The sequence below is a fragment of the Brachypodium distachyon genome, chromosome 1 (genome assembly GCF_000005505.3).
Source record: "Brachypodium distachyon strain Bd21 chromosome 1, Brachypodium_distachyon_v3.0, whole genome shotgun sequence".
NCBI classification, from domain to species: Eukaryota; Viridiplantae; Streptophyta; class Magnoliopsida; order Poales; family Poaceae; genus Brachypodium; species Brachypodium distachyon.
The window spans coordinates 67,711,146-67,734,913 of NC_016131.3; the positions used below are offsets into that span (position 1 = coordinate 67,711,146).

A 23,768-nucleotide genomic window follows, 5' to 3' on the forward strand; every position below is an offset into this window, starting at 1 on the left:
ACGACCGGCACGCACGTTTGTCGAGAACGCTGACGGAGGAGACGTCGGCGGATCCATGTCGCCGGCAGGAAGCTAGGATTTAGTTGGGAGTGAATGGGGTGTGTACCGGGGCGGAAAAATGGGGTCGACTCGGTCCCATTAAAGAACCGGGAGGTGGGTTGTTGGGTCGTTGTTGGGTGGCCTCGGGAATGCGAAAAGTGTTGACGCGTTCAACCTTAGGCGGACGAGCGGTCCGCGCGGCGCTTCGTTTCTCGGTCTGTGGGGACGCAAATCCGACGCAAATTTGGGGCCATAATGCGTCTCTGTGGACTGAAAAACGGACGCCAGCCCAAATGCGTTGCCCCGCTGGACCTCTTTTTGTCCGTTTCGGTCGGAACGGACCGCGCCAGTCCAAATGCGTCGCCCCGCTGGAGTTGGCCTTAGGCTGGAAGCACCCATGGTTCTGCTCCTAATGCAAGATGCTCTCCTAAACTGATTACAGATATTACTAATTTGTTTCTACAAAATAGGCAAAATCTCAAACCAATTGATTTTGGGTCAAAACCAGTATAATTTAAAATGGAGGAAGTACCATGCAATTCACGTACGCCACACAGCACAACATCGGAACCGGATCCAGATGCGGCTCCATGTGTATCATAACCCATATACAGCTAATTCGAACATTCAAGACATTGTCCTCAAAGGTACATCATCCCATGATTACATGGGAAAGCAACAGCCACGAATAATGCAGCAGGTATATGTTAAAAAGGTTATCGTTAAACATCGCCCTAATCATCTTCCATGGCACCGAATTAACAATGATGCCCGCCTATCTGGAAATCTGGATCCAGAGCACTCCTTTGATCATTTCTGTTCATGCTTCCTCATGGCAGGGGGCCATCTCTGCCATTTGATCTACGAAAAACTATCAATGCTGCGGAATCCCAATGCTGGGCATGAACGTGACCAATCAAGTTTCAGAGCCACTCGATTCCGTTAACAAGCTGGAAGCACTATGGAGATGATCGATGCTCACAACTAAAAAGAAGTAAGATGCTTACATTAAGAAATCCGAAAGCTCAAGGTCTTCTAACTAAGCAGCCATGCTACAATGTAATCATGTTCCAGCAATACGTTAATACTTAATTAAGTTTTTTAAGAAAACAGAAATGATTTGTTAATGGTAATAACAATTCCTTCAATAAACACATACTACTTGCTAGTTTTCTAGATAACTAAGAGCATCTGTAGCAGGTCACTTATATCGCTGCAGTCTGTACAACCGTTTTAAAGTATACCCAAACACGGGTTTACGGTGTCGACTCCCTAAAGAAACTAACAAAAGGTGGTGCTCATGGATGCCGGCGAGCTCTCTGGCTCACTCGTTGTCGGAAGGGAGCTAGATGTACGTCTGGAGCTCTGCCTCCGCTCGCCACGCTCCCGTCTTCCTTGCGAGCTCCTTCTAACTCCCGGATGCCCGCCGTGAGCTGGTAGTTGTTGAAGACTCGACGGTGCTGTTGAAGACTCGACGGTGCGTCTCATCCCAAATTAATTACTTTAACATCTGGCCAATTTAACTGTCATGACTTAATGAGGGGATATATTTTGATGTGATAACAATGAAACATCAAAGAGGTTTAAGACATGTATAAGTCGTAAATGTTACAATTTGTGGTACGCCAAAAACAATTAGACCAACGATCTAGCTTTATTTTCTGTTATTTTCATTTCCACGGATCATGGGAAAATATATGTTTGGTTCCTGAACTATCCGCTTCAATACCACAAACTATTGATCCCTCGAGTGTCAAAACCGTCTAGAAATAGTTCCTTATTATGCTAAAAGTGGTTTTGATGATGATGTGGCGATCAGTTTTGCGCATGTGGCAACACTATCAATTCAAAAATGGAAAACATTAAAAATAGGGACACAATGGGAAAATAAAACGATTTGGAAAACATAAATACTCTTGAAAAGTTACTAAAAACAGGAATTTATAATTGCATGACTATTTTTATCTAAAAGATTTGATCATCTTAAGAAATTGGAATCTTTTAAGAAATAAATAATCATGTACATTTTTTTTCTTTTTTTGTCAAATGAACAATCAATTAAGGAGGCGGATTATACTGTCTTACATCCTCCGCCGGCGTTGCCATGGTCTATCCCGCCTCCGATGGCTTCCTTGGCCCTTGGCTTCGAAGGTGCGGCGGATACTGGCCGCTCGCCAACAGAAGGACCTCTTTTTTTCAGGTTTTTATTTGTTCTTTCGAGGCTTAGCACCACAAGCTCTTTTTTGGCAAACTCTTTCCGGCTCCATTGTTGAGGGGTAAGGACGTGGCCCGGCTTCGGCATGTTATGTTGTTTGTTGCCGTTGCTAGGTGGTCCAATGTCCTATTCGTAATTTTTATTATTTTTTGAACTCTTTGTACTGCCTTTGATCCTGTTGACGCTTATTAACAGACGGAGATCCTCTTGGGCAAAAATTGAAGTAGTAATAAACTGCGTATCAAAAGCTCTCCCCACTGCCTGCGCCGCACAAAAATTCTTTCTGAAGAATCCCCACAAGGCTACAACCACCTCCTCCCTGTCACACACCTCAAAAACTTATATAAGAGCGCACCGCAACAGAGAGAGGGAGCGCGAAGTGGGCACCTTGCTAGCAATATTTTCTTTGCACAAAGCTTGCACAGAGAGGAATTGTTAGAGCTTAAAGCCACTCTTTAATTTAGCCCTCCCTCTGTGTTCTCTCTCTGTCACACGCGCGCGCGCGCGCGCACACCAACAAAGCGATCGATCGATTCGAGAGGGATCGAGAAGGGAAATACAAATTCGAAGAGAAAGGCAGCAGGCCGGGCTCTCATGGCCGCCATGATGGCGTCCATAACCAGCGAGCTCCTCTTCTTCCTCCCCTACATCCTCCTGGCCCTGCTCACCTTCTACACCACCACGGTGGCGAAATGCCACCGTTGGCGCCGGACGGAGGAGAAGCGGCGGTGCCCGAACCTTCCCCCGGGCGCCATCGGCTGGCCCTTCATCGGCGAGACCTTCGGCTACCTCCGCGCGCACCCGGCCACGTCTGTGGGCCGCTTCATGGAGGAGCACATCGCGCGGTACGGGAAGATATACCGGTCGAGCCTGTTCGGGGACCGGACGGTGGTGTCGGCGGACGCCGGGCTGAACCGGTACATCCTGCAGAACGAAGGGAAGCTGTTCGAGTGCAGCTACCCGCGCAGCATCGGGGGGATACTGGGAAAGTGGTCGATGCTGGTGCTCGTGGGCGACCCGCACCGCGAGATGCGCGCCATCTCGCTCAACTTCCTCAGCTCCCTCCGCCTCCGCGCCGTGCTCCTCCCGGAGGTCGAGCGCCACACGCTCCTCGTCCTCCGCCACTGGCCCTCGGCTTCCCCCGCCGTCTTCTCCGCCCAGCACGAAGCCAAGAAGGTACTCTACTTGAATTATACCGGTCCATCCATGCAAGATCGATCGATCGAATTGACGACGTGTCTCCGTGCTAACGATGGATTCGTGCGTGCGTGCAGTTCACGTTTAACCTGATGGCGAAGAACATTATGAGCATGGACCCGGGGGAGGAGGAGACGGAGCGGCTGAGGCTGGAGTACATCACCTTCATGAAGGGGGTGGTGTCCGCGCCCCTCAACTTCCCGGGGACGGCCTACTGGAAGGCCCTCAAGGTACACACCCACACGCACACACATCCATTCCATCTGCACACAGCTAACACTGCTGATTGATAGTACTGCTGGTATCTAGCCAAAGTTGCATGTCCCTCTCGGCCTCCACTCGTGCGCACGCTCAAATTAAGATAGCCCCACTTTTACTACATATATGTGTTTTTTTCTATGTTTCCATATATAGGAGCCAAAAAAGCAGCTTTGTTTCATAGGATTGGTGTTCCAGTTGCAACAGAACGACCGTTTCATAGGATTGGTGTTACGATTGCTACATAACGACCGATCGATATATGCAAGGTCGTTCGAGGGAGATTTTTATTGTAATATCATATTCGATCCACCTATATATGAATATGGTATGCCTTAGCTACCCTGTCAACGTTTTGTTTGGTACTTAAAGTAAGAAATTAAGAGGGCTGCTGGCCTGATCATCGGAGGGGGGCCGGGCTACGACTAGGATATATAGCTAGCGCCTAGCTACAAGCTATCAGCTGCGACGACAGAGTTTCTCCGTTCCTTTTTTTTATTTTGTAGTTTTGTGTGTAGTGTACATATGGCCAATGCATGCATCGATATATATATATATATATCGATCCAGGACGCATTAATATACATGGCAGCACCGGTGCATGTAGTAGGGGTGTGGGTTTCGAATTGTGGATGGTCCAAGGATAAAGGATTGGTATTGTCGTTCACACGTACACGTACGGCTGCAGCAGGTCCATTCAAGACCACACTGGATCTTTTCCATTCTGCTATAGCCACTTCGACCGCAATGGCTCTGCTCCTCTAAATATGGAATGTGTTATGTAACGTTTGCACAGAAAAAGTTTCTTATATTGACAGTCAAATAATAAGTGGCCAATAATTGGATAAGGATACGTCATTGTTGCGTATATGGACCTTAAAAGAACGGGATTGCTATTGAGAAGTCGCATGTTTTTTAGTTATAACTAAGTCGACGTGTTTGGCTGTTGGATTTTAATCCAATGGCAACACATGGAAGAAGAATAGAGTGGATATGGCACTCATATCTTAGTCCGACGGTTCTGATGCGTCGACTGAGATTTAAGATATTTTTGCCTAAAACAGAAACTGTTTTTCCAAAAAAACAGTGACATACTTGGTTTTACATTAATTTAGTTCAAAGGTGTCTGTGTATTATCTAGGTCCGGCGGCGGGTGCGTGTTTTGACACTGTTTTAGTTAGAGGAGGGCTAATCTTTCGATCTATGTAAATTCTCTGTTTATCAAAATTGGCAAAGAGAAAAACAATAATTTGTATATATATTTATGTAGTAGCGTTATACGCGGTTAACTATACGGTAGGAGTAGTTAACGGCTAGAAAACCATGCATGCACATGGACATGGTGTTACTTGTGGGACGTTGTTACTAACTTGTGAGTAGATCGCTCAACCAGCTTTTCTTTGCATCCAACTTTGCCATCAGAGGCACTGATCATCACTCATGGGGGCATAAAATGTTGCCCGCTTTTTACTGCTTGTGAGGTCACACTCAAGCGATCTTTATTGATTGCTCCCAGATGCCGCATGCATGGGCTTTCACACAATCTCTCACACTCTTTCTCTCCCCTACACACGGCCTGTGCTGAACAGCATACAATTGCAACTTGAATTTTTGACATCTTAAAAAAAGTTAAGTGACCAACCTTCATAATTTGGCATGATTATATGTTGGGGGAATCCATCATTTATCATGATTCAACCGCTGACCAACTCTTGCGCCACAAATGTAACCACATTAATTTCGGCTGGCAAGCAATTAGCAACCCTCTTAATTTTGTTTAATTAATGAAGTACATATTGAGCAGTCTTTTTAGCTGAGATCACTTCGATCCTATATGCCTGTTTGATCAGATTGCCAATAATAGAACTGTTGTAATCAACGTTAGCATTTCCTTTTGGAAAAGGAGGTTGTATCTGATCTGTCCTGGTGTAGCATATGTATATGTGCTTGCTTTATGGCATGCTTGAAGATATTTTTATTTGCACACTTTTTATGTTTGTTCGAGCTACCTTAGAAAGTACCCCAATGATGAAATATAATCTAATAAAATGATTATATTGGGTTTTGAGGTAAATCTATGTCCAATCAAAATATTTTTAAAAATAGTGATCAAAGTAGCTTTTTGACCAAAACCAAAACCAAAACATCGTTTTTCGAAAAAGGAAAGGAGTGTGTCTGGTTGGATGGATAGCCACGAATTAACAAATAAATGTTCCACAAATAAAAAACATGCAAACCTAAAATAAAAGGTTTTTTTGGTTTCAAGAGCGAAAAAAATAGAGAATAATTGGTGAGCTAGAGAAGTGCCCTCTTTTATTTGACGGCAGCTATGTTGAAAAGATATAATTTTCTCCAAAACAGAAAGCTATGAGCCAGCCTATGACAAGACACGATCTTAGACTAGTAGGCAGTTAGGCAACATCTTAACGAGAGTGACGCGCTTGTCGTCCTGAACAACTAAATAACTGTGGGCTGCAATAATTTTATTTTTTGTCCCATCCTAAAAAATTACATCATACAACTAATTATGGACTGTGTTTTACCCTGCAGTCGCGTGCCACCATACTTGGAGTCATAGAGAGGAAAATGGAGGACAGGCTTCAGAAAATGAACAAGGAAGATTCAAGCATAGAAGAAGACGATCTTCTCGGATGGGCCATGAAGCAGTCCAATCTTTCGAAAGAACAGATCCTGGATCTCTTGCTTAGCCTGCTCTTCGCTGGGCATGAGACGTCCTCGATGGCGCTCGCCCTCGCCATTTTCTTCCTTGAAGGTTGCCCTAAAGCCGTCCAAGAACTGCGGGTACAAATTCAATCTACAATTTTTGTTTGCCACCAACGACAGTTACTACGTACATACATAGATGGTGAAAATGCATCAGAAATATCATGGAAATATCCACACGTAATGATCCATGACCCTGCAGGAGGAGCATCTTGAGATCGCTAGGAGACAAAGGCTGAGAGGGGAGTGCAAGCTGAGCTGGGAAGACTACAAAGATATGGTTTTCACACAATGCGTAAGGCCCTCGAAATAATATTTGTTCGTTTCCTCCCTAGGTAGTAACAATAGTGCAAGATATATGTGATCTAGCCTTTTGTTGGCTACTTCCAACTCCTAGCAGCATATATAGAGCTTCGTCCAGTTGCGTATAGGGGATAGGAACTGCCGAAAATGCCATGCACGATTGGAGTCGGACCAAGCCTCTCTGCAACTTGGCCAGCCACATTTTTGGAGTGTGTAGTGTCTTCTTGCTTGCGCTTCTAGCAGATGGTTTTTATTTCGGAAGTTTCTGAGCGTGTGGCCAATGGATCGTTTTGCACTTTTGCTACGATCCAATTGTTCTGAGAAGTATGTGTTGTACGGTATAGCCAGCCGTCAAGAAGGAATAGATATCTTTGTCGTCTGCCTTGATATCCAGACGGCACAAAGCAGAACACGTCAGACATGGATATATCACCTAGGTAGTCAAGAATCAACTAGGGTTTAAAGTAACTCGGGTCAGGGTCAGTACTAGAATGGCTTCTATTCATGGGGAGATCACTGTCCATACTGCATACAATACAGTTCGCTGCGAATTAAGGAAAATTATTCGATTCAATCCCCTGAAAAGTTGTCGATGGTGTGCATGTCTTTTGGTACAGTAGTAGTATAGTACAAGAGTACATTAGAACAGTAATTCAAGATGCCGTGTTACTGTATCCTATAACTGTAGATTTGTACTTACTCCGTCCTAAAATAAGTGACTTGCATTTGTATAGATTTTTATATAAATCCACGTCACTTGTTTCTGGACCGAGCGAGTATGTCAGAACAGCATCTTCCCTCCGAGATTCCAACTGCATGCCGAGCTCTCCCGCTCTCCGGCCCCTTACGACTTCAAGGCTGTAGAGAGAAAAATAGTTGACGTGTATTCCTTTTCTTTCTTGCAGGTTATAAACGAGACCTTACGGCTAGGCAACGTTGTCAGGTTCCTGCACCGGAAAGTAATTCGAGATGTACACTACAAGGGTTAGTAGCTCAATTAACTCTTCCTGAGTACATTTGACTGCAGTTACTGAATATTTGACAGTGCCATTGAACATCTACGGGAGTATATTTGGCACCAGTTACTGAATATTTGCGTGTGTGTCTGTGTTGCGTGCGAATTGACAGGGTATGACATTCCAAGCGGATGGAAAATTCTCCCGGTGCTAGCGGCGGTGCATCTCGACTCGTCCTTGTACGAAGACCCCAGCCGCTTCAACCCTTGGAGATGGAAGGTCAGTGCCCAAAACCACTGCAGTTTAATCAATCGTCCACGCAAATCAACTGAACCTAAGAACGACGAGAACACTGCTGCAGCACACATATCAACTTAGGGCTCTCGTGAAAACCGATCCTGTCAATCAACAAACAAAGGAAACGCGAAAGAGGAAAACGCACAAGCTAATATCTGTGCCCTCCGGGACTCGAGCAACTCTGCAAAACACACCACGTCCGACCAAGGATTCCTGTAAATGATGCGAATCCAAAGGGCATGGTCCAAGCGGAAAAGTGTGTCACGTTGGGACTGGAATCCAGTCCGTGAGTGAATGGGATTGGGACGAATCTGGACTCCGTCAATGTCCAAACACATCCTATTCTTATCCGATACGTAGGAATACGATACGATCGTAGTTCGCCGAGACGAAGACAGACGAGGCTTGGCTTATTGAGGGGCATTTCGCGTGTTTTTTCCCCTTAATTACTTCTCTCTCTCCCTACAAGGGTTGACATCTTCTCTCGGTGTTGCAGGGCAATGCATCGGGCGTGGCGCAGAGCGGCAACTTCATGCCGTACGGCGGCGGCACGAGGCTGTGCGCCGGGTCGGAGCTCGCCAAGCTGGAGATGGCCATCTTTTTGCACCACCTGGTGCTGAATTTCAGGTGGGAGCTGGCCGAGCCGGACCAGGCGTTCGTGTACCCCTTCGTGGACTTTCCAAAGGGCCTCCCCATCAGGGTCCATAGAATTGCACAGGAAGAAGAGAAAAGTGTTTTGACCGTGGATATATAATCAGGGAAGTGCTAGTAGTATCTAGGAAAGAGTGAAGTGGAAATGTCGTTCTTGTTTTTTTGTTTCCCCTTTGTGGAGTTGTGTTTTGTAGATGGGATAAAAAGATACTAGGATATATCAGAAGGAAAATATTGGTAGGCTCGGTAGTGGCGTTGTAAATAAGGCCAGCCCACGGGCCACGGCCTATATAATAAGTAATACGAGCAGGAGCCTGGCAGTCTTGCTATTTCTGCTCACGGCTCACCCGTCCAGCAACACTAGTGGCAAGGCCCACGCGAACTCCATCGAAAGTCCAATTAGCATCCACTTTGTGTTCGGTTTGGAATCAGCTCGGATGGTGACCTTTCTGAACAACAAAAAAACGGGATGTTGGCCCAGTCCATGTGGTTCATCCCTGCTGGGTTGCAATCCACATGACATGGTCCAGTTACGCGTTTGGTTAGGAATTAGGGTCCAAACAAGGCCGATCCTTTGGACAGGATGGTTCTTTCGTTCTCTTGTTTGGAATTGCAGAAATACACATAAGAATATGACAAAGAAAACATAGAAATAAGAAAGGAATTTATGTGAAAACAGAGGATTAAGAACCATCAGAAAAAATGACAACAATGTGTTTGGAATGTAGGAATAGTTAAAACGTAGAAATTCTTTACAAAACATGTGTGCACCTTTTATAACTTGAAACATACAAGTGACACAGGAGGCAGGAAGGAACTAATCCTCCTGTTCATTTCTCTGTTTGTTCTCCTAGGCAGAAGCAGTGTAACACTCAGAAATCTAGGAGACTTGACCTTCTTCAACGTGGGCATTTTATTCCCGTCCATACAACTTTCGATTATATCCTGACCAAATTATCGATTCCATACACAATACTAGATCCACTGTAACAACTAACTGCAAAGGAGCACGTGAAGTTGTTTTCATACCGCGGTTTGCCGTTGCCGGCATGCCACCTGTGCCGGGTACGCCGATCCAATTCTTCCCCCTACAAGGACCACGCTTCCTATAGAGCGATGCCAGTTGATGGCTCTCGAATTGCATCAAAAGCGAAACATTGTTGTTTATCTCGGTTGACGCAAAGGAGAGGAGGAGGGGAACGAGATGGTGGAGCCTAGGACCTCCATTATTTCTAAAGCCGAGTGGAGACAACAGGACCTCCGTTTGATGACGCCTCTTCCCGCGGCAGAGAGGGTGACATCGAGGCAAACATCCTTCTTCCCAAGGTGCCTCTGTCTTGTCGTCTTCGTACTCTCTCCTCTACGGTGACGACATCGACAACTATGGTTTAATTAGACATCCTTGCCTCCCTGGCACTTTGGCTGGTGGTTGGTGCACTGCTATTGGGTATTAGTAATGGTTTCTTGGCATTGCACTTCGCAAAATTCAGTATGTTACGTGGCATGCTATGCAAAATCTAAGTAGGGTCGATGTCCATCGTACTTTCTCTAAACCATGTTTGCGAGTGTGCAATAGTCTAAATTGGGTAATCCTCCGCATTTCTGATAACACTTTTTTGTTTTTGTTTTCTGATAACAAGCACTTTGGTTTGTGAACACTATTCGTTTGAGAAAAATTAAAATTTAGATCCGAACAAATAGTCCATGGTTGAAACCCACTCGGTTATCTATCACACGATGCAAAAGATGGAAATTTGCAGCCATTCCGCGTAGCCTGACCACATGAAAAATGACAGATCGTAAACAGCCAATCTATCTGTTTCAGATGTCTTGAGTCTTGACCATCAATCTGTATATCACATTGTTCAGTGTGTAAGCACATACGGAAATTTCCTATCGAAAAAGGAAAGAAGACACGGTAGATTCATTTTGCCCTCGCGCGTCGGCAAGCAGCAAAACGACAAGAGTAAAATATAAAAGGCCCATGGGTCTGGCACCCAGCCCAGTTAGACTCCCACCTACCACAACAGATATTCAATCTGTATACACGGTCAAGTTGGCCACAGAGAACGCATATCGCATCCTCAGAAGATCCCGGGCTTAATTGAGGTAAGCAGTGACGTCAATTGGGTGCAAGTTGCTCTATGCCGGTGCGATCCAGCTGTCCGACCAATGGCCTAGCGCCACGTGCAATTCATCTCGGCCGTCCAAGCCCTATTGCTTCATCTCGGCCGTTCACTTAGCCATACCAGACAATAAATACTCTGTCCTCCGAAGATTGCTCTGCCAAACCAACAAACCCTCGCCACAAATTCCTCTCCTCCACCCTTTCCCCTTGAACACGCCGCGTCCATCCAATCGCAACAACCTTTCTCTTTGGATCTATTATTAAAGCCGTTTTGTTTCCCGGATGAACCCGCCGATCGATCTCGCGATGGTGAGTCTCTCAACCATGATTTGTGCCAAACGCCCGTTTGTTTATGTGCAGGTTCCGGGTTGACGGATGCGTTTTTCTTGCTGGGATCATGGGATGAGCATATGCTCGATCTGCGCATGGAAACTTCAGATCTCCCCGTTTGGCGAGCCGGATCTGAACCGGTGAGTAAATTTTAAGTCCAGATCTCGTTTGATTTAGTTGAGAGAATCTTGTGATTGATCTATATCCCCTTCTATTTTCTGCATCTTACTGTTTGCGCCCTTCTGGACTTGTAGATCTGTTTCGTCAAGGTGGATCTGTATTGTTCTCTGCGACGGCGGGTTCGAGTTCGTGGAGTGGCGAGGCGTTGGATTCTTTGCCTGCAAGTTCGAGGGATCCAGTCTTCAGTACCTCGTGCGACGATCTCTTCTGTATTGATAATTATTCGATGATATTTCGATAATTATTAGAACTAAGAGACTGGAGGTGACGCCAAGGTAAGAACATGTAACAAGCGAGGTGCTTGTGTCGAGGGAAAAAATGAGCGAAAAAAGAGAGATGTGACTTCCTAGAGGCCTTTGCCATGTTGGGTGCGCTCGCATGGCAGGCCGCCACCTTAATAAAGATGTTTCTTGTGTCCTGGGGGGAGATCGCACGGGGGTTATTTGTTTAGCCCCGGGTTCTCCTCCCCTTGTCGCCCGGTGTCCTTTTGTCTGCTCATCTCATCGATCCGACTACCTGGAACACGACCGACAAATCCGAATCTACAAAGTTCTCCAATCGCGAAACTGTCATGGATCTACCACGCAAAGAGCAAGGTACAATCAACAATTTACGTTTTCAATATATAGAGCAATATATGAAGTCAAGCTCAGATCATCGTTATTTTCAACATTATTTCGAAGCAAGAGCATTGTAATTTAGTTGAACGTCAACGTAATACAAAATTACATTGGTTACTGTGGTATCAGAATTGACAATTGATTGACTATTGACTTAAAAACATATTCAGGTCATTTGATTCTTACAAATATATGATATGATACAGTATTACCCAACTACCAAATTTTGTACGTATCATTGATGTTACTAAATCTCACTAGCTTAGTTCTATTTGAATAGAATTTACTCGATGATTGAACTATCCGTTTTCAGATATATGCGGGTCTACTTTGCTTCTTCATGTAACCTACTATGATCGTAGTAGTAGTTACCTTAACACTGGGGTTATTGTTGTCACCATCCATCGCTGATGGGCTGTATTGTTTGTTGATTCCATCATTACAGAATGTACTGTGTATATGTTGTGCTTTGGCACACATAACAACAGTACGGTGCCTTTGTCGCTGTTATTGCCTTCATATTATAGTTACCTGATCTTAAAGTTGTCTAGTAAAGACTTGTTTTGTAAGTTCAGTTGTTTTCAAATGTCTTGTATCCATCTTCTAGCTTATTGTAGACTGGAAGATCACAACCGTAGACTGGATATCTGAATGGATGACAGGGGAGATAAATTCCTTAAACCGTTGAGGAAATATCGCGAAGATGGCGCTACGTGCCACTTGCGAAGGTTCTGGCCGATGCTGGATAAGTTGTACTTGCAAATGCAGGTTGCTGTTATTGTCCTACGGATTATATTTTTTCTGCATCTGCGATATTGTTTTCTGGACTACCGGATTGTAAGTTTAATTCTTTTGGGCAACTATTTAGTACCCCTCCGTCCCGAAATATTACATGTATCTAGTAGTATTTTAGTATATTGGATCTATGCACTTTTAGACAAATATGAGTCAGTAAAAGCTTCATATGGTCGATAGTTTTTGTTTTTATACTTTGTTCCCCTGAACTGCTGTTATGGTGGATAGTTTTTGTTTTTGTACTTTGTTCCCCAGAACTGCTGTTATAAAAAATGGTTCACGCTCTGTTTTTAGGATCCTAGATATCTGCACCTGCACGTCTTATAATTGTTAAATATGACGTAGTTTTTGTAGGAGCTGTTTCCTCAATCAGGTTCTCTATCGAGTACTGTAATCGAGTCCAGTAATTTATTTTGCATCTCTAGGTTCGACGTTAAAAAACCACTGCACTGTCTTTCGTTCGTTCCGAATGACGGACCCACCTTTCAGTACTGTAAGGTTAGATTTTTGTTAAGTAAACTTTGTAATGATCTTCAAAATATTTTTTGCTGCCTCCTATCCGAGATAAGGGTTTTAGAGATGGAGTAATCCTGTCGGACGGTTTAGGTCTAACATTCGCCGAAAGCCTCGTATAAAGAAGCAGTTTTTCCAAAGTAATCGTACTATTGGCACTATAAAGAAGTACTTGTTATCTTCAAAAGTTTTCAAAAGAACGCCACCTCTATTTGGTGAGGATTGTGTACGCTTCCGCACAAAAGTTGGAATGTGTAATAGTTGAAATCGTAGCCTTAGCCTGTCTGCATAGTGGTTTAGAAATGCATAAATCCAGAATATGATCACTACAATATGTAATTCACAACTATGGCTTGGTTTATGTCGAACTTTATAAAGCATACTCAAAAAGAACATTTTGAAGTTTGTCATAGTTTGGGGATAGCAGTATTTTTTTCTATGAACTAATTCAAACTTCAATAAGTCTAAAGACTGTCGTACATTTGGGGTAGTTCTCACTTGTTCAACCATTTGTCTGGGCTTATATTGATGACGATAGTTAAACCCTTAAAATCAAAATTTGGTCCGGTGATAGGTAATTCTTGTGATTTGTATTTCTTCAATGATGGATCTTTTCTCTACTGGAGGGAACCTCCTTGGATTGGGCCTATGCTCAGTGTGTGGAGGGTGGTGGTTCGATTCCACCAAGATTCGGTAGTCATCCTTCCAAAGCAAACACGTTTTCTAATTTTTGAAGTTTGTATACTTCGTATTAAATGTGTATGTCTTATTTTCAAAACATTATCCATGTCAGGTTGGGATATTTTGAGCTCGATCAAATTTATAGAAACATATATTAACATCTAGATGTTAAATAAATCATCCATCCAGTTCATATTATTTGTTGCTCCTTATCTAGAACTAGAATTGTTTCAGTGTGTATACAGTATGGATAGCACGGATAATGTTTACAAATATAGTAAACAAATTATATTTTGGAGTTTGTTTTGGTTTCTTTAGTCGTCTTATGAATTATATTTTCGTATTCTATGTCTTATTTACAATAAATTATTTATGGCAGGTCGGAATTTTGAAGTTTGAACAAATTTCTAGAAAAATATATAATATCTACGATTATAAATACATACTTCCTCGGTTCCATATCAAAGTGGCTCAAATTTGTCGAAGTATGTAAGTATCTATATAGTAAATACGTCTAGATACACGTAATATTTCGGCACTTAATATGGGATGGAGGAAGTATATATTTACGAATATAATAGACGAATTTAATCAAACCAATTTGGAGTTGAAAAATGTTTGTTCGTTTGTAAATTTGGTCGAACTTTTTTAAAGATCGGTATGGTCGACTAGAGAGGGGGTTTGAATAGGAGACTAACAAATTTTATTTCACTGGAGTTCCACCTACTGGGATTGGTTTACGTCTTCGTTTGGAAAAATGCTATACCACAAAGGTAGACACGAAGGTTCACTCTGTTCTCCAACTCACCACACCACAAAGGTGGGATGAGCTCTCACAACATCACAAAGGTGATGTGAGTTCCACTAATGGCTTCCTTGAGGGCGAACGTCGAACCCTTACAAACTTGACCGGGGCAAACTCCACAACTCAATTGGAGCCTCCTAATCCAAACCCCGAGCTCCTCACAACAACCCAAGAGAAACGAAATTCACAAAGAAATCAACTTTTTGACTTGGTGAAACCCTAGAATAAGATCTTTTCCTTCGATCCTCAAACAATCAAGACTTATGAGTTGCTAGGGAGGGAGATCTTGGAGATTTAATCTTAGGTGTTCTTGAGGTGAGTTGAGGTGTTCTTGGCTGCTTGCTAGGTCAGATGCCTCGTTGGGGACGAAGGGGTATATAAGTGGGTTCCCAAAAATCGAGCCGTTAGGCACAGGTCGGGGTAGGCCGGATCTTCCGCTGAATAGCCGGAACTTCTGGCTGACCGGAAGTTCTGAATATTCATCGGAAGTTCCGCATATTCCACCGGGACTAATAGAGAGCACCCGGAGGTTCGGGCGGAAGTTCACCCGGAACTTCTGCCGCCTGGAAACCTGAGATGCCAGAACACACTTTGAAAAAATGTTTTCTTCTGACACCTTTTTTGGTAGGCTTTTAGTGGGTGCAATTTGGTGTAGATGTGTACGTGAAATTGATTCACCCATTAACTTCCCTTGTGGATCCCCTCTTAATAGTATTGATGTCCTACGACTCAAATCAACCGAAAAAGCTGTTAAACACCCTACGCTTCTTTCCTTTTTGAGGGTCCACAATTCATCTTGTGTCGAGTTCATTATAAATCCTGAAATGCTTAGCACAAGATTAGAAAACAACACACGTTGTCATCACCACCAAAACCACTTAGGAGAGAAATGCCCTTTCACCTTTTAAAGTGTTTTACTTAGGGCAAAGATGGATCCATCTTATATCTTTGAAAATGCAAGTGAAACAATATTTGGTGCTAATTATCTAATTTTGTTAAATTATGATAAAATCTTTCTAAGTCTTTTTTCTTAGGTCACCCCCCAGAAAAGGTGTTGTTTCTTCGATGTTGTGTGAGAAGAAGCAGCAACATAGAACATCATGGGACTTTTTTCGTATGGTCTCGTGTCAATAGCAACAACATCTATTCTTTAATCACAAATTACACAATGTATTATTGCCAATGTGAATGACTAAAAGACCACGCTAAAGTGTATCCGTGGGAAAGACCTAACCGCACTCCTACAATGATAGTGTCACCCACATGTAGTTTTGTTTTGTTAATATTTGAGCTTCTTGTTAATTTTCTCATGTTGTCTCTTTGTTTCTTAATTTTCTAATATCGTACGTTTGATTGAGGAGCCGTGACAAAAAAAAATCCGAAATATGTGGGCCATCTTTGTAGACATTGGGAGGATGTGGCTATGCCCTCATAATGTAACATTTCTGTCATGTTTGTGACACAAGTAGAAAATATGTCCTAATAACATTTTTATGTTTGCATGGTAAATTGTCTGTGTACTTTGATATAAAATTTCAACATAGATAGGAGATAAAACATGTTGTCCTTTCTATGTTTCCTTTGTTCGAAGTTTCTCTTTTATGAATCTACAAATCCACACATGACTTAGTTTATGTTGCACATTATGGGTGAAAGCTTAGGGTTAGCAACTCTTTGTGGTTCTAGAATATATTTAATTCAACTCTGAGTTTTCTATCTGGAAGAAAGGTCTAGTCAGACCGAAACTTATCTGAATGAAGGTTACAATGTCTTATTAAAGTTCAAAAACTCATAACAAGTTTCCAATCCCAGTGAAACATATAATGAACACACCTATGGTTCAGGATGTGGACTTATGTGATATACTCCCTCCGTCCCCTATTAAGTGTCGAAATATTAAATGTATCTAGACGCGTTTTAGGTATAGATACATGCATTTTGGGACACTTTTGAGACACTTAATTAATATGGGACGAAGAGAGTATGATCGGGACCATCGACAAAAGCACATCATATATTGATTGGAGCAAGCATAATGCTAGTGTAAATCGCATGCATGGACCATGCATCTCCCCATCATCATTTTAACTTGGAGGACACAACAAAACAAGGCTAGGTTGGGGTTGAGGAATATCTCACATCTTCATTTTGCTTGAATGAGACGATGAGTGCAAAAGCCAACATATTGTTTTTGGGGTCACTTGTTGGTGCACTTTGTTTATGAGTGAGTGCAAAATCCAACATATTGTAAGTTTCTAGCCTTATGTTAAATTCTTGCCGATCGGAAAATGTTGTAATCTCCAGTTTATTTTAATGTTTAATTTAAAATTTTGAATCTCTAGTTCAAATTTTTCTGATGTTAAGTTTATAATCCAAATTGGTGGTTGGTGTATACAAATATTTAGTTCTCGGTTGCTCAAATTAACCTATGTTTAGATGAGATTATGGCATCTCCATGGCAGCCCCGAACTATCCTCATTTGTCTATTTGAGGGTCCATTGACAAATATATAACCCAATGGGAACCGCCTTTTGTCTAAAAGGTGTCTACATCGCTCATTTATTCCCCAAATTTGGGGAGAGAATAGGAGTCCCCATTTGTGTAAAGCTTGTTCAAAACTTGTCCGCTTGTGTTTTTGGGCCACATGTCAAAGACTTGTTAGAAGGAAAAATAAGGTTCCCGTTGGGCAACATGATATTTTTTTTTTCACCCCCATTTTTCCAAACACTCTCCAAATGGACAAAGAGGATGACAAATGGGGGCTTATCCTGGGGATGCCCTTAGGAAATGGATGGATGAATAGCTATCTAATGGCTTCTGGCGGCTGTGCCAAAATATTGCACCCCTTATGATAAGTATCCTCTGCTGGTTTGACCATTTAAACTAGCTCACCTCCTAATCTGGCCAGCCACACATGACTTCCAATGACATGTTTAAACTTTTTGAACAACCTCTTTTTTTTACCCCGATACAGGATAACTACGCAAACAAAGTCCAATATGAAAGCCATTGGAAATGAACTTAAATTGAGAACCGAGCCTAACTCTGGTGGTGTGGTTCCTTGCGGTGAAATCAGCCCACCCAAGTTCAAGTCCTAAACTTGACATGGGTGACGCATGCTGGACTGTTTCAGGATTTAATGGATGCTACTTTGAAAAAGGGTGCGTCATTGACCTGGCAAAGTATCATGGCAGGGGTCAAAACCTTGCAAAGAGGTATCATTGGAGAGTTGGAGATGGTGCCAATATTGATATTTGGAAAGATACCTGGGTTTCAGGTTGTAATTCTGGAAAAATTATCACTGCTCGTGGACAGACTCTTCTGTCAAAAGTTCATGAGTTAATTGACCCCACGTCGGGAGATTGGGACATTCAGCTGGTTGAGCAAAGTTTCTGGCCGGTTGATAGTCATAGAATTCTGAGCATTCCCTCTTCTGATCGTGTCGGTGAGGATTTTGTTGCCTGGCGGCTGACAAAGAACAACATCTTTTCGGTCCGTTCTGCTTATCATTCTGAGTGGAACCACCAATTTGGTAGAAGGAGCTATGATTGTGGGGGGCAAGGAGCTATGGCGGACCACCCGATATGGAAGAAGATTTGGGACTTCAATGTGCCTACCAAGGTTAAATTTTTTACTTGGAAGACTTTACATGGAGCTATGCCTTGTTATGGTGTCCTTGCGGATAGGCATATGAAGGTTAAACCCCAATGCCCCCAATGCAAACTGGGTCTGGAAGATATCGCTCATGTTCCTGTGCCCCCGGGCGAAGGAGGTTTGGATGAAATTAAATCTGGCTGATTCCATTGCTGAGGCTGTCCTGCAAGACAGATCGGGACCGGCAATTCTTGAGTATCTTATTTGTGCCCCCCTCACGGACAAAGGTAGAGTGGACAACTTTGTCGAAACTGTTGTGATTGTTGCTTGGCATCTCTGGTGGCAACGACGACGCTTCGTCCATGATGAACCAACTCTCAGCATTACGAGTTCAGTTTTTGCTATATCAAGTTTGGTGCAAAATTTCAGCATTGCTAGTCTCCCGAGTGCTACAAGGAAAGAAGAGATGTGGATGAAACCACCAGCGGATTTTGTCAAAATTAATGTGGATGCTAGTTTCTCCATGGATGAATTAAGTGGGACTATTGGTGCTGTTATCAGGGACACCAGTGGGGAGTTTATTGTTGCTGCTAACGGCAAGCTTCCTCTGGTGACGGATGTGGTGTCTGCTGAAGTTACGGCTGTTCAGTTAGGCCTGGAGCTCGCGATCGCCCAGGGCTGCCAGAGGATAATTATCAACGGTGATAATCTGGAGGTTGTTGAGGCGCTGAACAGGGGAGAGCGGGTCTATAGCTCGGCTACTGCAATTTTTGAAGAGTGCTTCGCACTGTTGAAGGAGGTTGGCAAGGCACAAATCATTCACTGCAGTAGGAACACCAATTCTGTTGCCCATGAGCTTGCCCGTCAAGCCAAGTTCTCGCCGGTTGGTACTTGGTCTCATTCTCCCCCCCTTGCTTAATCCCTCTTCTGTTAAATGATGTAACGCTGGTTACCACAACTAAATAAAGAGGGTTTTTGCTGTCAAAAATAATGTTAGGTGACATATCCTTCAACAACAAGGCACTTGCAATGACTTCGTCAATCTCTCAATGCCGGCTCAGTCTTTCGAAATTTCTCATATGTGTAGTGTGTGTGCACCTTCATACTGCTGATTGTACGCGCATGTTGTGAGTTACTGTGTTACTAAAAAAAATGAACTCAAGTCAACAAGAATGTCGATGAAATTGTAGCAATTCCAACGGTTATTGAAATTCTCCTTTCCCCACAATAAGAGGAAAATAGAATCAAAGGTAGACCGTGGAAGTTTGGATACATCACCATAGAAGGCGGCCTTGAACATATTCAGCTGACGCATGCTTGATTTCGTCTGGTAAGTGTTTGAGATACGCACGATTTCTTCTTTGCAAGAAAACTTATGTAGAGTACATGGCTTTGTACAGACCAGAAGCCCAACCGATTACCCGCAAAAAGAAAAAAAAAGCCCAACCGATTGGGTCGATTGATCCCAATCATATTGCTCTCACACAAGAGCGCAGAGCAGACATGACAAGCCCGAGCATCAAGTGCATGGTCTGCTCACAGCCGGCCTAGATGTGTATCGAGACCAATAAAGCCGAACCAGACCATCCACGCAACATCGTATCAAGCAGTAGCAAGACGCGTGCAGGTCGTGCTATCAATAATTTCCGCTGGCCGTTGCTACACCTGATGAGCACCCCCGGCGTGTACGTACGCCCTGGCGTCGTGCGCACGCGTGCCGTCCATCGTGCAGCCCACAAGGTGCCGTGTTACACCATAATAATACTACCATTAGACGCCTCTATTTATACACCATAGCATTAGCATCAAGCCCAATCAGCCACTGCATTACAAAAAAATTAAAACTGAAAAACGGTCGTGTCAATTATGCATCACCTACTCCACTCGCGAACACCATAAACCCAAACGAACATGGAGCAAATAAACAAAAATGTACACCGGAGAGAAAAAGAGTCAGCTCAGCTCCTCGCGTCAGGTTCGTGCTCTACGTACGCTCGCTCATCTCCACATGGATCTGTCCGAGTCATCGGCTCCGACCTTGTCGGACAGCAGCGACGCCCGCGCGTTGGTCGTCGGCCGGTGCGCCGCTCGCGGCGAGCGGTGCTCCTGAAAACAAAAAGGATCCATCCAAGCATTCAGATGAGATGTCGAGCAAAGTGGGCCGTGACCGTGAGGTGAGAGATAGCGAATAAGTACGTACCGTGCGGAAGGGGAACTCGTCGCCTTCGAGCATGTGGACGATCTGGCCCATCTTGGGCCGCTTGTGGGCGTCGGAGTCGATGCAGCGGAGGCACACCAGCAGCACCCTGTTCAGCGCCCTGGCCGCCGGCGCCGCCTCGACGATGCGCGGGTCCACGAGCTCCTCCACGCGCCGGCTCCCCACCATCCCCTTGAACCACTCCACCAAGTTCACCTCCCCGGGCGGCCTGTTGTAGTCCACGGGGCTCCTCCCGGAGACGAGCTCCATCAGCAGCACGCCGAAGCTGTAGACGTCGCTGCTCTCGTTCAGCATCCCCGTCGACGCGTACTCGGGCGCCACGTACCCGAACGTGCCCATCACGCGGGTCGTCACGTAGCTGGAGCCGGCGCCCAGGACTTTGGCCATGCCGAAGTCGGACACCTTCGGGTTCCACTTCTTGTCCAGCAGGATGTTGCTCGACTTGATGTCCCGGTGCACCACCTTCGGCTCCAGCCCTTCGTGCAAGTACGCGATACTGCAAAATAAAATGGCCGCACGATTCGAGCAAAGCAGCATTAAGTAATGGGGGTTTGAGAACGAGCAAAGCTTTGTTTGAGCAGAAACACGGGTTACACACGAACGAAGACGAACCCTTTGGCCGTCCCGATGGCGATTTTCAGCCGTATCTCCCATGTCAGCGGGCTGACGGGCCCAACATCCCCGTGCAGCCACTGCTCCAAGTTGCCGTTCTCAACAAACTCGTACACGAGCATCCTGCCAACACCAGCGTAGGATGGCGTTAGCGTTAGCTCACACATGCTGGTCAGTCAGTTAGCCGCGGGTTTTGATGGTGATCTGCTGCCGCGCGGCAGAGGAGGATTCCACCGGAATTCAGAAAGCTTGCTTACCGTTTCGGCCCTTCTGCGCAGTAACCGATGAGGCCGGTGAGGTGCTTGTGCCTCACTCTGCCGATGGATTCAACCTCCACCTTGAACTCCTGCTCGGCCTGACCCCTAAAGAAAAACCAATTGAATCTACAAATCAGCATTCCGAACTCTCGAATTCTGCATGATATTACTGCATCACTGATCATGTGCTATGGTAACTTCTTATTACTGTTCCATTTTCAGTCATTTGTTGATGTATACAATTATCTTACTAAGACCCATTGAATCTTCAGATCAATATTCCTAACCCTTAATTCTGCACGATATTACTGCATCACTGTCCACTGATCATGTGCTAAAGTTTCTTCAACTTCTTATTGTTCCATTTTTAGCCATTTGTTAATGTGTAAAGTTATGTCACTAGAAGGAAACAGCTCCTCTACCAATTTTCAGCAATCCATGTGCATGCATTCAGTTGGTTTACTTCAAAGTTAGAACAGCCACAAAGATGTAGTAGCAGCAGACGTATAATATTTTTCATTGAATAATTGTATGATAAAAAAAGAAGAAGAAGAAAAAGGAGTTTGGTCATCGCTTTTCTTTTCCGTTGCTTTATCTTTTCTTGAAAGTAAGGATAGGTCGGTGCATATGACTGCCGACGATCGATCTCTAGTTCTCAACTAACTAAGTAGATGGATACATATGTGCCATCACACAAAAGCACAAAAGCCACCTACTCGTATCACAACCATCTCAATATCATGTGTAACAGGAAAAAGAAGAAAGGAAGTGATTTCATCGATTCTCTGTAGCATTGACTTAATTAGTAGTGTTCTTTAACTACACGGTTTAAATTGATGGAGACCGATCCTATCAACAATCAAGGACATAATAACTAGAATAAAAGGGTACAAATTTTTTTTGTCTTCTGTCAAATGACATCACAAGATTCTGAAACAAATAAATTAGTACAATCGCAACAACAAAGGACAAATTATGCCTTTAACTTAAGAAAATCATGCCTGCAGAAGTTTTCTTTTGCAGTTTCGACATGACAAGATAAATTAACGGCAATCTTGAAGCCACGCCAACAGCAAAACTGCAACCACCTCACTTACCGCGACTAATTACCAACACATGCATCCAGTCCTTGGGGGGGAAAAAAGCAACAAACGTAGTACATGCGTGCACTGTCGAATTCCATGCCCACAAACAGTACCACAAGCTTCGATCGATCCACTCAGGCATTTACAACAGCGACACAAATACTCCAGCACCGCAAACAGTGATAGGACCAAATACGTGGAACCGTGGTTAAATTACTTTTCGCCATCTTCCGTTTAAAGTACCTATACTACCAATAACGTTTCTTACCGTGCTGCTAGCTGAGTACTCACTAATAAGCTCACAAAAGATAAAGAGTACTCAAATGAGTGAATGACACGGTAAACAATAGTAACTGCAGGTAATCGTGCGAGTACTCACTTGTGATCGAAGAGGTTCTTGACGGCGACGACCTCGCCGCCGTCGAGCACGCCTCGGTACACCGTGCCGTAGCCGCCTTCCCCGACGACGTTCTCCGCGCGGAACCCTCTCGTGGCGGCCTCCAGTTCTTCCAGCTCGTACCACCGCCCCCACCCCATCTCCACCCCCGCCGCAGCTGCGCTGATCCTCCCCAATTTGTTCCCCCTCGGCGGCGATTCCAGCGAGCTGGCCGCCGCCGACGACGAGCCGGCCGCGTCGGAGGAGCTCGTGCCCACGACGACCTCCGCGTACTTGCTGCTCTGCTTGGGCGGTGTAGTGGAGGTCGGGAGCAGCGAGGAGCCGGAGGAGAGCGCGTGGTCGACGCGGGACGACTGCGGGTTTTTGTTCTTCTTGCGTCGGCGCCGGGCGAGGAACGCGGCCGCGACGAGGAGGATGAGGAGCACGGCGGCGGCGGCCACCGCGGCGGCCTCGGCGGATAGGCCGAGGATGGAAGTCCGATTGCCGGAGGGGGAGGGGGCGCCGTCGGCGGATGCCGCGGGCGGCGGTCCGGCGCCGTCCATGGCGCTAGGCCGGGTGGTGGCGAGACGAGGCGACGGAGTGGAGGGTCTCCGTGGTATGGCAGAGGAGCGTGGCTGGCTGCGCGTCCTGCGTGCGCCCGTGTTATATGGAGCAGAAGCAGAGTATTACTAGTACGAGATGCTTTGCCTTCGTTAGCGTCAGTGGACTCGGTGTGCCGTGGCACCGTTTCCGTGTTGTAGCATTGTTGTTGCCTCGTGGCTTGTTTGTTTCCTCTCACGGTCCAATGCATATTTATGTGTTTCTCCTAGATGCATTTAAGTCCAGATCGGGGACGTATCAGCGGCTCAATCCGGCTGGGCATCCATTTCTTTAACCTATCGTGTGCATTAGTCAGATGCCAGGTGTGTGAATT

At 44.7% G+C, this 23,768-nt stretch overlaps 2 protein-coding genes and 2 long non-coding RNA genes across 4 annotated transcripts; 2 read left to right on the forward strand and 2 right to left on the reverse strand.

Annotated features, from left to right (window-relative positions):
* Positions 1 to 2,567: 2,567 nt before the first annotated feature.
* LOC100837605 (cytochrome P450 90B2) lies at positions 2,568 to 8,979 on the forward strand. The gene is made up of 7 exons (XM_003558379.4): positions 2,568 to 3,430; positions 3,529 to 3,681; positions 6,260 to 6,511; positions 6,636 to 6,728; positions 7,642 to 7,720; positions 7,865 to 7,971; positions 8,486 to 8,979. Exons 1-7 carry the CDS (start codon positions 2,849 to 2,851, stop codon positions 8,741 to 8,743), a joined length of 1,524 nt encoding a protein of 507 aa, XP_003558427.1. The 5' UTR covers positions 2,568 to 2,848; the 3' UTR covers positions 8,744 to 8,979.
* Positions 7,316 to 10,074, reverse strand: LOC112270129. Its single transcript, XR_002962486.1, has 2 exons — positions 9,670 to 10,074; positions 7,316 to 7,594 (listed from the first exon to the last, which is right to left on the reverse strand). It is a non-coding gene; the product is annotated as an uncharacterized LOC112270129 (long non-coding RNA).
* Positions 10,075 to 10,903: 829 nt separating this feature from the next.
* LOC106865875 lies at positions 10,904 to 12,978 on the forward strand. Its single transcript, XR_001405399.2, has 2 exons — positions 10,904 to 11,238; positions 11,353 to 12,978. It is a non-coding gene; the product is annotated as an uncharacterized LOC106865875 (long non-coding RNA).
* Positions 12,979 to 20,034: 7,056 nt separating this feature from the next.
* Positions 20,035 to 23,609, reverse strand: LOC100833144 (probable receptor-like serine/threonine-protein kinase At4g34500). Its single transcript, XM_003561810.4, has 5 exons — positions 22,838 to 23,609; positions 21,374 to 21,478; positions 21,117 to 21,239; positions 20,487 to 21,000; positions 20,035 to 20,392 (listed from the first exon to the last, which is right to left on the reverse strand). The coding sequence occupies exons 1-5, from the start codon at positions 23,395 to 23,397 to the stop codon at positions 20,285 to 20,287; spliced, it is 1,410 nt and encodes a 469-aa protein (XP_003561858.1). The 5' UTR covers positions 23,398 to 23,609; the 3' UTR covers positions 20,035 to 20,284.
* Positions 23,610 to 23,768: the final 159 nt, after the last annotated feature.